This window comes from Poromitra crassiceps (assembly GCF_964638095.1).
Source record: "Poromitra crassiceps genome assembly, contig: HAP1_SCAFFOLD_463, whole genome shotgun sequence".
NCBI classification, from domain to species: Eukaryota; Metazoa; Chordata; class Actinopteri; order Beryciformes; family Melamphaidae; genus Poromitra; species Poromitra crassiceps.
The window spans coordinates 112,462-127,685 of record NW_028151944.1 but is presented as its reverse complement, the minus strand read 5'-3'; the positions used below and the strand labels follow the sequence as shown (position 1 = coordinate 127,685).

The 15,224-nt window shown below is 44.2% G+C and overlaps 1 protein-coding gene across 1 annotated transcript in view; it reads left to right on the top strand.

Moving 5' to 3' along the window:
- The window catches only part of LOC310771243 (adhesion G-protein coupled receptor G1-like), a gene marked incomplete at its 5' end in the record, with an annotated part of 37,871 nt that overhangs the window by 2,554 nt on the left and 20,093 nt on the right, over positions 1-15,224 (top strand). Inside the window, 7 exons of the mRNA XM_083663897.1 lie at positions 2,918-2,968; positions 5,168-5,256; positions 6,139-6,398; positions 7,740-7,926; positions 8,057-8,105; positions 11,251-11,365; positions 14,860-14,970. Coding sequence (XP_083520023.1) covers positions 2,918-2,968; positions 5,168-5,256; positions 6,139-6,398; positions 7,740-7,926; positions 8,057-8,105; positions 11,251-11,365; positions 14,860-14,970 — 862 coding nt within the window. The remainder of the gene's footprint in view (positions 1-2,917; positions 2,969-5,167; positions 5,257-6,138; positions 6,399-7,739; positions 7,927-8,056; positions 8,106-11,250; positions 11,366-14,859; positions 14,971-15,224) is intronic.

Sequence of the window (15,224 nt, the reverse complement as noted above, 5' to 3'; positions counted from 1 at the left end):
TTAACGAAGTGTGCGTGTGTGTGTGTGTGCGTGTGCATGCGTGTGTGTGTGTGTGTATCTGTCTGTAATGGCTGTGGTCTTGGCCAAGGCTTAGGTCCTTCTTGAGTTTCAGGTGTGCGTTCCAGGGTACATAGTTAAAAATAGTCAACCCACTGACTACACCGACCCTCCGGGCTGTGTAGTCTGATCTCTTTCTGTATCTCTTTCTTTCTCTCTCTCCCCTCAGTCTGTCTGTCTGTCTGTCTGTCTGTCTGTCTTTCTGTCTGTCTGTCTTTCTGTCTGTCTCTCTGTCTGTTTGTCTCTCTGTCTGTCTGTCTGTCTGTCTGTCTGTCTGTCTGTCTGTCTTTCTGTCTGTCTGTCTTTCTGTCTGTCTCTCTGTCTGTTTGTCTCTCTGTCTGTCTGTCTGTCTGTCTTTCTTTCTGTCTGTCTTTCTGTCTGTCTCTCTGTCTGTCTGTCTGTCTGTATGTCTGTCTGTCTGTCTGTCTGTCTGTCTGTCTGTCTGTCTGTCTGTCTGTCTGTCTCTCTGTCTCTCTGTCTGTCTGTGGTTCAACAGGTTCCTGTCTGTCTTGTGTCATTGTCTTGAGGACAACCACCAATGTTCTGTTTCCCCTTTTCATAACTTACTGTATTCACCTTATGTAGCCCCGGCCAGAGCAGAGCCGTAGAATAGAAGAGTTGCAACATCTTCATTCACTCCAATGGACCAGTTTTTTACCTCACAAAAGTTCCCACAATTAAAGGAGAATTTCGTTTTTTTTTAACCTGGATCCATCTCCTGGCATTAATTATGATTTGGCCACTCACCAGGCGATCTCCGCGGCGTTTCTGGCCGTCCTAGCGTTGTTTTGACATCAATAGCGTCCAAGTCAGTTGTAAAATGGAGCTGACTTGGGGCCAAGTGTGAGCCTGTCTTTCCTGCATCTAAATAGCTATTTTTATTCCCGTTTTCGCCAAATATCGTCAGAATCTGATCCCTCAAGAAGCACCACAGTGATATTTCGCCAAAGGCTGTTTCCTGGAGTCCCACAGGGATCAAATTACCTCAAACGTGATCTCGGTCACCAAGTCTCGTGAAGTCCCGCGATACTTTCCTGCCGACTGACCAAGTACAGGAGGACGCTTTGCGGTGGTGGTTTTAGCGCAACCTATGTGGGGTTTGGCGTAACCTATGTGGGATTCGAAATAACAAAGGTTCTGGATTAAGCAGCGCTGTCGAGTTGCAGCAAAATAGAGCGTTTGTGATGTACTTTGAAAGGGTCACATGGTTAAATAATCCAATTGTATTCACCTTATGTAGCCCCGCCCACTTGATCCAGTCAATTCATATGTCTGTCACCATTTTGTTTTGGTCTTGGAGGGCGGTCGTTAAACAGACGTAGATATCTACGGCTGGCTGCTGCCTGACTAGAGATTAGAGAATGTGTAACAATGGTTTCTCCTCCAGTATTCACCTTATGTAGCCCCGCCCACTTGATCCAGGTGTGTTATGACTTCCTGTTCAAAACAGCGTCTGTTTTACCTGCTCACTAGTACTGTACTGTCACAGGAAGTGTTCTGTTTTACCTGCTCACTAGTACTGTACTGTCACAGGAAGTGTTCTGTTTTACCTGCTCACTAGTACTGTACTGTCACAGGAAGTGTTCTGTTTTACCTGCTCACTAGTACTGTACTGTCACAGGAAGTGTTCTGTTTTACCTGCTCACTAGTACTGTACTGTCACAGGAAGTGTTCTGTTTTACCTGCTCATTAGTACTGTACTGTCACAGGAAGTGTTCTGTTTTACCTGCTCATTAGTACTGTACTGTCACAGGAAGTGTTCTGTTTTACCTGCTCACTAGTACTGTACTGTCACAGGAAGTGTTCTGTTTTACCTGCTCACTAGTACTGTACTGTCACAGGAAGTGTTCTGTTTTACCTGCTCACTAGTACTGTACTGTCACAGGAAGTGTTCTGTTTTACCTGCTCACTAGTACTGTACTGTCACAGGAAGTGTTCTGTTTTACCTGCTCACTAGTACTGTACTGTCACAGGAAGTGTTCTGTTTTACCTGCTCACTAGTACTGTGCTGTCACAGGAAGTGTTCTGTTTTACCTGCTCACTAGTACTGTACTGTCACAGGAAGTGTTCTGTTTTACCTGCTCACTAGTACTGTACTGTCACAGGAAGTGTTCTGTTTTACCTGCTCACTAGTACTGTACTGTCACAGGAAGTGTTCTGTTTTACCTGCTCACTAGTACTGTACTGTCACAGGAAGTGTTCTGTTTTACCTGCTCACTAGTACTGTACTGTCACAGGAAGTGTTCTGTTTTACCTGCTCACTAGTACTGTACTGTCACAGGAAGTGTTCTGTTTTACCTGCTCACTAGTACTGTACTGTCACAGGAAGTGTTCTGTTTTACCTGCTCACTAGTACTGTACTGTCACAGGAAGTGTCAACACAATAGGAAGTAACTGGCTGACCCCTGTGTTGGAACATAAGGTGAATATTATCAGCTTTATTTTATACATTCAAACGTAGCATGTGACTCCTTCCTGGCTGTTCATTGGCTACATGAGTCACGCATTTTGGACCTCCGCTGGCGCCACTCTCTTAAGGTGCGTTCACACCGACCTATTCAAGTTTTTCGCTGGCATCGATTTTACATACAAAGTCAATGCAAACGAGCGATTGAGCGTATATTCGCGATAGGGCGAAAATTCGGTCGTCGCCCGAGATGAAATATCCCAACTCGAGCGAAATTTCGCTGGCAACAGTCTCTTGCTGCTCAACACTGATTGGCTGCCGTAACCCCGGAGTATTTATTCATTCTTGCTTCGGGCGAAAACACAGTTGTGTTGTTTGTGTTTTCATCCTGTCTAACGTTAGAGCTGTGTGCTGCTTGTTTCTTGACAGTGAAGATCTCTCTCGTTTCTCAAGCTCGCTGCACCTCGCCCCCATCTATCAGCGGGCCATCACCATCCAACACAGGTGCTGCCAATAGTGCACAAATAGTCTCTCCCTCTCTCCGAGCTCTGAGTACGAACACCTCGGCCCGAGCGGTGGAGTGCGCTCCCGGGTTTGCGGAGCTCCGCCTTGCGCTGCCTTCCTGGAGTATGTCCTGTGCATTACGCTCCCCGACCGACCTCAGAATTGTGCCCGTCGTTGACGAGCGATTTAAACACAGCGACAGAGCGATTCCAAAGGGTTGAATGGAGCGACAGGGAGAAAAATGAATATCTCGGTGTGAACACAGCTTTACTAGATTGCTCTGGTCTTACTAGATTACGACTTCCTGTTCCTGTTTGACCTGCTCAAACCACAGATCGTCTCTCTGGTCAAAGCTAGTGGAAGCATAAGCTCTGCCACAGGAAGTGTGAACACCATCGATTCTGATTGTGTTTACACTTCCTGTAGCGAAGCTTTGGGGCTTGCCTCGTGAAGGGTGCTGGATCGTGGATGAGGGCTCACGGGCTGTGATCGGTCAGAATCACAGGGATGGAGATAGGGACCGAGATGTCGGTCCTGGGACGCGGTTGAAATACCACTCGTGACCTGGCTGGGTGTAAGGCAGTCAGTCGGTCACCAGGGCCTGGCTGGTTGTAAGATAGCCAGGATTCAGCTCGGGTCCGGATTTGGTGCTAATGGTTGACATTATGAAGGGTAGTAGGGAGTAAGAATACCTGAAGAAGTATGGAAGTAGAAGGAATCTCTATAGCGTCACAGAACACCTTGTTTATATCCCCGCGTTTTGGTGTATGACATCACGTCATTGGTGATGTCACAACGTCCAGGGAGCTATGACATCATCGGTGTTATGTCTGACATCGCCGATGACCTCACAGGTGAACTCTATGCTATGACATCGTCATTGTCATCGTTGATGATGTCATCATCATTACGTCGTTGGCGCGCCGGCTCGTGGGCGTCGACTGCCCCAAGAACAGGCCTGACGGTGGGCCATTATGGACCCTTTTCTACACTTCCTGTTAGTCTCTCAAGCCAGACTGTCTCTTCTACATGAGGTGAAGAGCCCAGTTCTGCTTGAAATTGCAATGGAGCTGACAGGTCTTGTTGTGATGACATGTCTGGGATGAGTGTGCAGCTTTAGTCTGAATTGGGGAAATCATTTATAATTCTAATGTGAATGTGTTGTTGTGTCCAAGTGATACAGTGGTGATACAGTAGCAGTCACAAGTGTTTACACATGACTGTAAACAGACACTATTCTATTTAGTAATGTTACTGCATTCAATTCATATTGTAACAGTCAATTTCAGCTACGTTAGTGTTTCCTTGGGACTTGAAAAATCCACTCGCTATAGGAAGACGGAAAGAGTGAAGTGTGTGTGTGCGTGCGCGCATGCGAGCATGTGTGTGTGCGTGCGTGTGTGTGTGTGTGTGTGTGTGTGCGTGCGTGTGTGTGTGCGTCGTGCATGTGTGTGTGTGCCCGTGTGCGTGCGTGCATGTGTGCGTGCGTGTGTGTGCGTCGTGCATGTGTTTGTGTGCGTGTCTGTGTGTGTGCGTGTGTGTGTGTGTGTGCGTGTGCGTGCATGTGCGTGTGTGTGCGTGTGCGAGCATGCTTCTTGTATGTCAGTTAAAGAGGAAGACTGGTTTCATTGATAAGAGCACAGAACGGCCCGTGTGTATTTTGAGCTGGAGCTCATTTGTATTCTTTGATAAGAGAGTAGAGATAGAGATGCAGGCGTCTGGATCAGAAGACTATCTACGCTTTTCTTTCTTGTGTTTTTCTCTTATATATATCTCAAATATCAAACCTGTGCTGCCTGCGTCTAGACAGGAGTTTTGTGTGCGCACACTTGGAAAGAATGTAACGGATATGTTTGTGTTTGATTCAAAATGAGCCTTTTATGGGTTTAAAAGTGGCACATGTACACAGGCAGGCACCACACACCATGCTTTTCACTGCTTTCTCTCCAGCCAGTGTCTTTAGTGGGCATTCTTTTACTTCTGGCCATTCTTCCCTAGCAACCCACAGATAAACTACAGATTTGTCCCTAGCAACCCACAGATAAACAACAGATTTGTCCCTAGCAACGCACAGATAAACTAGAGATTTGTTCCTAGCAACGCACAGATAAACAACATATTTTTCCCTAGCAACGCACAGATAAACTACAGATTTGTTCCTGGTTTGTATCTTAATTTCCCTCCCTCTGTTGTTCTCAGGCTGGACAGTTGGCACCAGACCAGACCAATGGAGCCCAGACTGACAGCACTGAAGACTGTGTTTGTCTTCATCATCGTCTTCACCTCTGGTAAGACAATCACACTGATAAAGATGTCATCTTCACTTAATGGATATTTGTGGGGGGGGGGGGGGGTGTTGGATCCCCAGATCAACAGAGGTGGTGGAGCAACAACTGGGACTGCAGGGGGAGTTGGCCAAGTACAATTGGGGAGAAACCGAGGGGGAATCAGAAAAAAACTTGATCAAAACAAAACAAAAACAAACAAACAAAAACAAGTGTGAATTCGCAATAGCTGCGACCACATGTGGCCCCGAAACACATTTGAGTTTTATATACTATATTTGAAGGAGGAGAATGTAAACTTTCTGTTAATATCAAAATCATCTTTGTACTCCAAAGATTGAGTGAGATACATCCCTTTATGTCTTGAGAAAAACACCCTGAAAGTTGGACAAAGTAAGCTAGTTCTGTTTGTCATTTCACAATAAATCGTTACACAGCAGGAAAGCCAATGCTTTATTTTACTAAAATCTGATGAAAACCCAAAATCAATCCTATAAAATGACATTTCCACACAAACGGGCCTGTGCTACATGTGACTGATTTTGTCCAAGCAGGTCACATATGCACATTTTTTATTTGTAGGATTGCAGGGGCAGCACACCCTACTGCCTCTGCCACCCTGTATTTTGAAATCCCCTCCCCCACCGCCCGCTTTTAGCCAATTGTCATGAACACCAACACACATCACGCCCCCTTTTGACCAGTGGGCGTGATCAGTTCTAAGTTGGCCCATGACACTTTTCTACAATGTTTCGTGCAAATCAGAACTTTTTGAGATATCGTGCGGACAAACGGACCACCAAGCAGTCACCTCTCTTATTGAGAATGAACATGGACCATTCCACCTGTTACCAATGTAAATCTCTGCCTGTCTCTCCTCTCCAGCTTCAAGTGAAAACGACCGGGACTGGACGTTTTGTGGCACCTGGCACCATGGCACCAACCACTCCCTGAAGCTGAACTACAACCTTTCCACAGGCTGTGACGAGATCTCGATCTCGGCCAATGAGAGCTCTCTGTCTGTGGAGGGGCGGATCACGGCCCGCTGTGTCCAGTCCAAAGTGATCCCACTGAAGAGTGTTTCAGGAGGACAGAGTCTCTTCTGTCTGTACTGGGAACCATTGCTGGACTTGTTGCTGGTGGAGGTAAAGCAGCATCGTATATGGAACCAGCACCGGATAGTCTTGATATTTGATTATTATTTGCAAATCTGTATGCCTCCGCCGGCGAAAGCATTATGGATTCGGGTTGTCCGTCCGTCCGATGTTCGTTAACGCGATATCTCATCTGATATTGACGGAATTTCACCAAATTTGCCTCAAACGTCGACTTGGAATCAAGGATGAACTGATTCGATTTTGGTGGTCAAAGTTCAAAGTTCAAGGTCACTGTGACCTCACGAACGCCATTCCCAAGTTTGTTAACGCGATATCTCAGGAACGCCTTCACGGAATTTCTTCCAATTTGGCTCAAACATCGACTTGGACGTAAGCATGAACTGATTAGATTTTGGTGATCAAAGGTCAAGGTCACTGTGACCTCACGGACGCCATTCGCAAGGTCGTTACCACGATATACTCTCCACCATGGTAGCTGTTGTGTGGTGAGCTGGCACAAACTGGCTGCCGTGCATCACCCAGGTGGGTGCTACACATCGGTGGTGGATGAGTGGAGTCCCCGCCCCCTGATATGTGAGGCAATTTGAGTATCTAGAAATTATTATTATTATTTGTAGTATTAGTATTAGTATTATTATATCAGATAAAGTACTACTCTGGTTACACTGTAAGGTGTTTATGTGCATCTTCATATTTCAGTATCCCAATACATGAACAGTGTTGGCATTGGTGGGAAAAAAAGTTAATTTTTTCCCCTGCCGTTTCTAAGCTAGCTCAATATGAGAGGATGACTACTATGAAAGTGAAATTTTGTTGTGCTACATGAATACACATAATATTCATATAATGTTACCATGGAATAGAAAGTTGCATGTACCGTGAGAACTAGTCTCACTTGCCAGACTCTCTTCCTTGAACAGGGGAGAGTCTGGCTGCTAATACCTCCACTCTGGTATAGTGGGGGGGAGTGGGGGGGGCTGTGTTTAGCTTTACAACCATCCACCGAAAGTACCAAGCAGGCCTGCTTTATTGCACAATCCAGATCCAATCGTTTTCAGCGTGTAGCAACGAGCTAGCATTGTTGATGTTGTGGTTTCACAGCGGCAGAGGCATTTGAGATAGACAGATTTGTCATGGAGGGAGCGAAGAGGAAATCCATAAATGGTCGTCAACTGAAATGGTCAGCACCAATGGCAGAGCTTGTACCAGCAGCCTGTTTGCATGCAGCCAGACTTCTCTCCCGGCAGGGAGGGAAGTCTGGCGAGCGAGACTACGTGAGAACAAACAGTGAAGATAGGTTGTTTGCATTCCTGGTGGAAGGGATAATATTTTGATGTGTTTAGTTGTGTTCCTGATGCTGTGGTGTAGGTTGGAGGACAGAACCACACCCTGTGCCACACTGCAGGACTGCAGGAGTCCTGCTGCACTGACCTGTCTGCTGAAGGCAACGCGCCTGAAGGAACCTACGGCATCGGCAACCATTTCATCCGGAGCGACGAAGTCATCTCCAACACACGGACGGCCTACAAGTTTTATGCAGACAGAATCAACTGCAGTAAGGAAGGATGGATGAATGGATGGATAACTAGATCATGGAAGCATTGCATTGCAAACATGTTCTTTTGTGTCAGGTTTTACGTTTGAGATACGATCTTATATCAAACCTTTGCTCTTGCATCTTGCAGAAGAGAAGTTCTGCGATGAAGCCGCTCAGGGATCTGCACAAGTCAACATGTAAGTTCCTCTCCCTTCTTCTCACGTGTGTCAACACCAGGTGCTTAAATGCGGCGTGGTTGGCTGTTTTTGTCAACATCCTGTTGCTGTTGACTTAATGACTCTGTACTCTGTAGTATCTGCTGTTGCCTTAATGACTAGGGGTGCACCGATCACGTTTTTTGCCACCGATCACCGATTGCCGATCACCTATGAGAAATGTCTGCCCAACCGATCATCGACCGATCACCGATTACCGATCACCGATATATATATATATATATATTTATTTATTTATTTTGTAAGCAGCTATAGCAGTCTATTTTAGAACAGTTTCCATTTTACTTTTTTTTTTTTCTACATCAATATTTTATATTTTGTAGGCTAAAGGAAACCGCCAACATGATTTTTTTGTGTGTGAGATAATTGGAGCACAAGACTGTGTTGAACTAAATGGCTAGTAGTAGTCCAGTTCCCTCAGTTCAGTTTATAAAAGAACAAAAATTACTCCACCTCAGGATTTCCATGTTACCAGTTCAATGCAGTTCAGTTCACTCAACAAAAATACTCCATTTTCCGGGATTTCCCTGTTACACAAGAAAAATAACTTCGACCCAAGTTAACTATTTTATCGATTAAGCTAAAGTGGCTAAAGCTAACCGGAGCTATTAACGTTAGGAGGATACACGCAAATATGGATCAAACACGGACTTAACAGCATGCAAATGCCTCGGTAGGCGGGAGGACTGGAGGTAACTTCTGTCTGCTGAGTCTGCTCTAATCACCAGCTGATGTGTGTGATTCAAAGACGCAAGGGGTGTGTTGACAGTCTGGTGTGGTGTGTGGAGGGGAGTACACTGACGAAAGCAAAGCGTGTGCTTTGCAACACAATGATATAAACGTTAGAGCACAATATGAAAGTTAAACGATAGACATTGAAGACATGAAAATGGGCTGCCTCATGTTTCTCACGTGCAGCATGATCGGCTATGCAATCGGCGACAATAAAGTAATATCTGCAGCAGCAGATCACATATTTGAGGTCAAAATCGGCCGATACAGATTGCGTGCCGATCGATCGGTGCACCCCTACTTTGTACTCTGTAGTATCTGCTGCTGACTTAATGACTCTGTACTGTGTAGTATCTGCTGTTGACTTAATGACTCTGTACTCTGTAGTATCTTCTGTTGACTTAATGACTCTGTACTCTGTAGTATCTGCTGTTGACTTAATGACTCTGTACTCTGTAGTATCTGCTGTTGACTTAATGACTCTGTACTCTGTAGTATCTGCTGTTGACTTAATGACTCTGTACTCTGTAGTATCTTCTGTTGACTTAATGATTCTGTACTCTGTAGTATCTTCTGTTGACTTAATGACTCTGTACTCTGTAGTATCTGCTGTTGACTTAATGACTCTGTACTCTGTAGTATCTTCTGTTGACTTAATGACTCTGTACTCTGTAGTATCTGCTGCTGACTTAATGACTCTGTACTCTGTAGTATCTTCTGTTGACTTAATGACTCTGTACTCTGTAGTATCTTCTGTTGACTTAATGACTCTGTACTCTGTAGTATCTGCTGTTGACTTAATGACTCTGTACTCTGTAGTATCTTCTGTTGACTTAATGACTCTGTACTCTGTAGTATCTGCTGTTGACTTAATGACTCTGTACTCTGTAGTATCTGCTGCTGACTTAATGACTCTGTACTCTGTAGTATCTGCTGTTGACTTAATGACTCTGTACTCTGTAGTATCTGCTGTTGACTTAATGACTCTGTACTCTGTAGTATCTTCTGTTGACTTAATGACTCTGTACTCTGTAGTATCTTCTGTTGACTTAATGACTCTGTACTCTGTAGTATCTGCTGCTGACTTAATGACTCTGTACTCTGTAGTATCTGCTGCTGACTTAATGACTCTGTACTCTGTAGTATCTGCTGTTGACTTAATGACTCTGTACTCTGTAGTATCTTCTGTTGACTTAATGACTCTGTACTGTACTCTGTAGTATCTGCTGTTGACTTAATGACTCTGTACTCTGTAGTATCTTCTGTTGACTTAATGACTCTGTACTCTGTAGTATCTTCTGTTGACTTAATGACTCTGTACTCTGTAGTATCTTCTGTTGACTTAATGACTCTGTACTCTGTAGTATCTGCTGCTGACTTAATGACTCTGTACTCTGTAGTATCTGCTGTTGACTTAATGACTCTGTACTCTGTAGTATCTGCTGTTGACTTAATGACTCTGTACTCTGTAGTATCTTCTGCTGACTTAATGACTCTGTACTCTGTAGTATCTTCTGTTGACTTAATGACTCTGTACTCTGTAGTATCTGCTGTTGACTTAATGACTCTGTACTCTGTAGTATCTGCTGTTGACTTAATGACTCTGTACTCTGTAGTATCTGCTGTTGACTTAATGACTCTGTACTCTGTAGTATCTGCTGTTGACTTAATGACTCTGTACTCTGTAGTATCTTCTGTTGACTTAATGACTCTGTACTCTGTAGTATCTTCTGTTGACTTAATGACTCTGTACTCTGTAGTATCTTCTGTTGACTTAATGACTCTGTACTCTGTAGTATCTTCTGTTGACTTAATGACTCTGTACTCTGTAGTATCTGCTGCTGACTTAATGAATCTGTACTCTGTAGTATCTGTTGCTGACTTAATGACTCTGTACTCTGTAGTATCTGCTGCTGACTTAATGACTCTGTACTCTGTAGTATCTTCTGTTGACTTAATGACTCTGTACTCTGTAGTATCTGCTGTTGACTTAATGACTCTGTACTCTGTAGTATCTGCTGTTGACTTAATGACTCTGTACTCTGTAGTATCTGCTGCTGTGAAGCTTTGTATAAGGTGTCACAAGTGAAAAGCAGAGCGTTGATTGCAAACAGGAAGTTCAACTTTGCAGTATGACTGGGTGGGGACTGCAACAATAACCATGCTTGCTTTATAGTGACCACCTTGCACTGCGGTTCTTAACATGGTGTGTGCGTGTGTGTGTGTGTGTGTGTGTGTGCGTGTGTGTGTGTGTGTGTGTGTGTGTGTGTGTGTGTGTGTGTGTGCGTGCGTGCGTGCGTGTGTGTGTGTGTACGTGTGTGTGTGTGTACGTGTGTGTGTGTGTACGTGTGCGTGTGCATGTACGTGCGTGCAGGATCGAGCAGGCAGTGATGAAGTCCCAGGCTGTAGGGAGCGTGGAGCTGCCCTGTGCTCTCAGCTCTGTGGTGGAGATGAAAGAGGATTTCGCAGGCTACGATGTCGTTTTGCCTGTAAGACACACACACACACACACACACACACACACACACACACACACACACACACACACACACACACACACACACACACACACAAGCAGGAATTTAAATAAATGATTGATGTGGGTAAGTAAGTAGGCTTATTGTTAGTGAGCTTTTCCTCCTGCTACTGTGGAACGATGCTCCAACATGCAAATAAAACCACATGTTCTCACATAGAGTTGCAAAACCGAGCATTCATCAAAGTGATTCATTCTTAAACATAAACAACAAAAAAACACACAAAATGAACGGTTTGTTAAAACTCACCATTTCTTTCCATTGGAGTTCAGTGAATACAGGATATCCACAAGGCGAGCCGTTTACTCTCTTTCTCTAACGTAACTAACCTTAACTAATAAGATCCAGACCTCCGATGACTAAAATCATTCATCCAGTCAAAAGATAGAGTTAAAAACAACCAATATGTAAAAACTGACAGTGATGTGACTTGAAAAAGTAAGAAAATAGTGTAGAATTGACCGGAGATTCAAGTAACAGCTGGCGCTCTGTGATGATGACATCATCAACAAAAAGTGAGTTGCTCTCAAACGCTCCGTGTTATTATGGATATAATAAGATTATGGATTTTGAGCACTTTTGAAAACATTTGGTATAATGTAAGTGCATAACTAAAGAATATATATAACATAGGTCTACTCGTTTTTAGACATTTTAATGCTATAATAATATAATGATCATGCTAAAGGTTACATATTGCATCTTTAAACAAGCATTATTTCAGTAATGATTGTATAGTTGGGACAGGAGTCTGATTTAAAGGGTTCGGGTGCAAATAGATCTCAAACTAAATACCAATGTTCACTCATCGCTCCACGTTGACTGCTTAATAGAGTTAATAGAGCAGCGCAGGGACCATTTATCTTTGTAGGCTTAACCAGAAATCACCGCCATGTTGGACCATCAGGGGAAAAGGCTATGGGCTTTTAGAATGGGGATTTATGACTTTTGAAATATTTTTCTGAAAATCGCGTAAAAAAAACAAACGCATTTACGTTTCAAAAGTCATAAAAGTGGCGCACGTTTTGGAAGATGATCCTGCTGAACACAAATGACCACTCCCATAAACTTTTGATTAACCACAGACCTACAGCATTTCATGCATGGAACTGAATTCCCCATTGTAAAAAGCCCATAGCCTTTCCCCCTGAGGAGGAATAGTTTAAAAGCCCAAGCGATGGGTCTTGAATGGTGTGTTTACGCACGTAGGAAGGTCATAGATTTGAAGCATACAAAGTCAGAGCAGGTTGTTGTCTCTTCTCCTCTAGACTGGGCGTTATTCCTTCTTTGTTTTAATCAGGGCTTTACTTTATATACAGTGAGCAATGAGCACTCTAGTCATTTGCATGTAAGTCTAGGCTAGTGGTGATTTAGATGATAAAATAGGTGTTACGTTCGCCACACGAGACTGAATGAGAGCAGCACTTTACTGGCAAATACGAGAGGGAGGGTGGAGGTTGACAGGTTGTTTCCTGCCGCTGAAAATGTTGCCACCTTTGTAAATAAGCCAGACATAAATATCACTCTGCTAGCATCATATGTACTGATTACAAGTGTGTAGAGAAGCTTGAGACAGCATCGCTCTCTACTGCACACCACACCCTCACACAGGACGTGACACTTTCAACACATCTGTGTCTCTTCGTTGGGACATTCAACCCTGCGTTGCTTGCGCTGACAAAATCAGTCACACCGAAACGCATTTTGAGTTTTATACTCTGTTGGAAAGAGGAGAATGTAAGCTTTCTGGTGATATTAAAATTATCTTTGTCCTCCAAAGATTGAGTGAGATACACCCCTTTATGTCTTTATGACTGTTTCCAAACTATGTTTTTGAGAAAATTGGTAAATGGTAAATGGCCTGCATTTATATAGCGCTTTTATCCAAAGTGCTTTACAGTCAGTAGGTACATTCACCCATTCACACACCGATGGCGGCAGGTTACCACGCAGGGTGCTGCCACACCAACGGGAGCAATTTGGGGTTCAGTGTCTTTCCCGAGGACACTCCGACATGCAGACTGGAGGAGCCGGGAATCGAACCACCGACCTCTTTTATCCAAAGTGAGGATTGTTATCATCATCATGTTGTCTCATGAATCGAAAAGGCCAAACTGCAACAAAAGTGTTTCCTGTTTTACGTAGGAACCGTTGTATAAACGCAGCTTAAACTGATGGCTCAATTCCACCACATTTAACAGCCCTGCACAGCTCGTCCCCACTCGGCTCTAATCGTTTCGGCTCGATGGACGTTTTGCTTCCACCGCAGATCATCTGCCCCCACCCACCCCCGCCCCCGCATAGTAGGCTATAACATAACGTTACCATTAAATCCATCCACAGAACTTTTAAACTGAAATACTGGTGCCTCTAAATGACCTACAGTGTACATGGGCGAATCTGACAATCGGCCAGGAGAATGGATATCACTTTGTAGTTAGTCAAACTCAGGCATGCGCTGCGCTGCGCGCGGACGGAAGAGGCGCAACAGAGTGAGCGGCCTCTCACCAGGCAAGACCGCGGCTTCACCAAACACCCGCTGCGGCCTAGCGGAGCGCTGCAGCTCAACTAACGACAGGAGCTTGCTGAGCAGCGGACTTTTTTCACTCTGAAAACAATTGAAAGCACCGCCACGACTTTATTTCACCAGAGGCAACAGGAATGATCAGCCATGCTTGTTGTGCCTCAATTCAATAATCTGAATTGATAACCTCCTTTAATGTAATGTGTATTACTATTTTTTTAAACTTTTATGATGCTTGTATGTGTATTGTAAATGTCATGTTTTTATGTATTTGTATTTGTATGTAAATGTATTGTAATGTATATTTTATGTGGACCCCAGGAAGACTAGCAACCACTGTTGTGGAAGCTAATGGGGATCCGAATAAATGAGAAAAAAATGAGAAATGAGGCGAAGGCAGCAACACAGACTGATGGAAATAACATAACAGAAGAGAATGTAAGCCCACTAAACTGGTATGCAGCGCATTGACAGTCAGTAGATAGAGTAAACACGATTCTGCCTGGCCAATCAGTCGTCTACAATGTTTTCACGTCACCGTATGAACCCGGGTTGACAGAATAGAACCTCGACGAAGCAGGTACGAAAAGTAGCACGGCTCGACCCCAATACAACCCGGGCTGGGACAGTTTAAACCGGTGGGATGAGACAATTTATCGAGTCGAGCGGAGCGGGATCGCGCTACTACCTGCGGTGGAAATGAGCCATTACATTTCGAGTTGACTGACTTGAAAGTGAATGGATTTCCTTCTTTAGCCTATCCTTCCATTGCCTCTCTGCTTCTGTCCATATTTGAATCTCTTGCCTGTGTGTCTATGTTGTGTTGTGTGTTGTGTTGTGTTGTGTTGTGTTGTGTTGTGTTGTGTTGTGTGTTGTGTTGTGTTGTGTTGTGTTGTGTTGTGTTGTGTGTTGTGTTGTGCAGGCCTCTCCAGACTCCACCCCCTCGGTGTACCTGCCCCCCGCTCTGGGCCTGGCTGTTGGGAAGCCTGCCAAAGTGGTGTGCACTTTCTTCAAAAACACCTCCCTGTTCCAGGTGAGACTCGAGCCCAAAAGTCACAAAGATGTACATGGAGTGTCATTTTGTTTTCCGGAGTTTATATGGATTTTTCTAAATGTCTATGGAGAAAATGAATGGGAAACTCACTTCCGGGGCAAAATATGTCACGTGACTGTTCAGCTCTATACATTTGAGATAAATATACTAAATAAATATGCTAACAAATCTATAATTCCTTATAGGAATAATAGACTATTATAACCTAGTGATAGGCTACTAGCCTACAGACG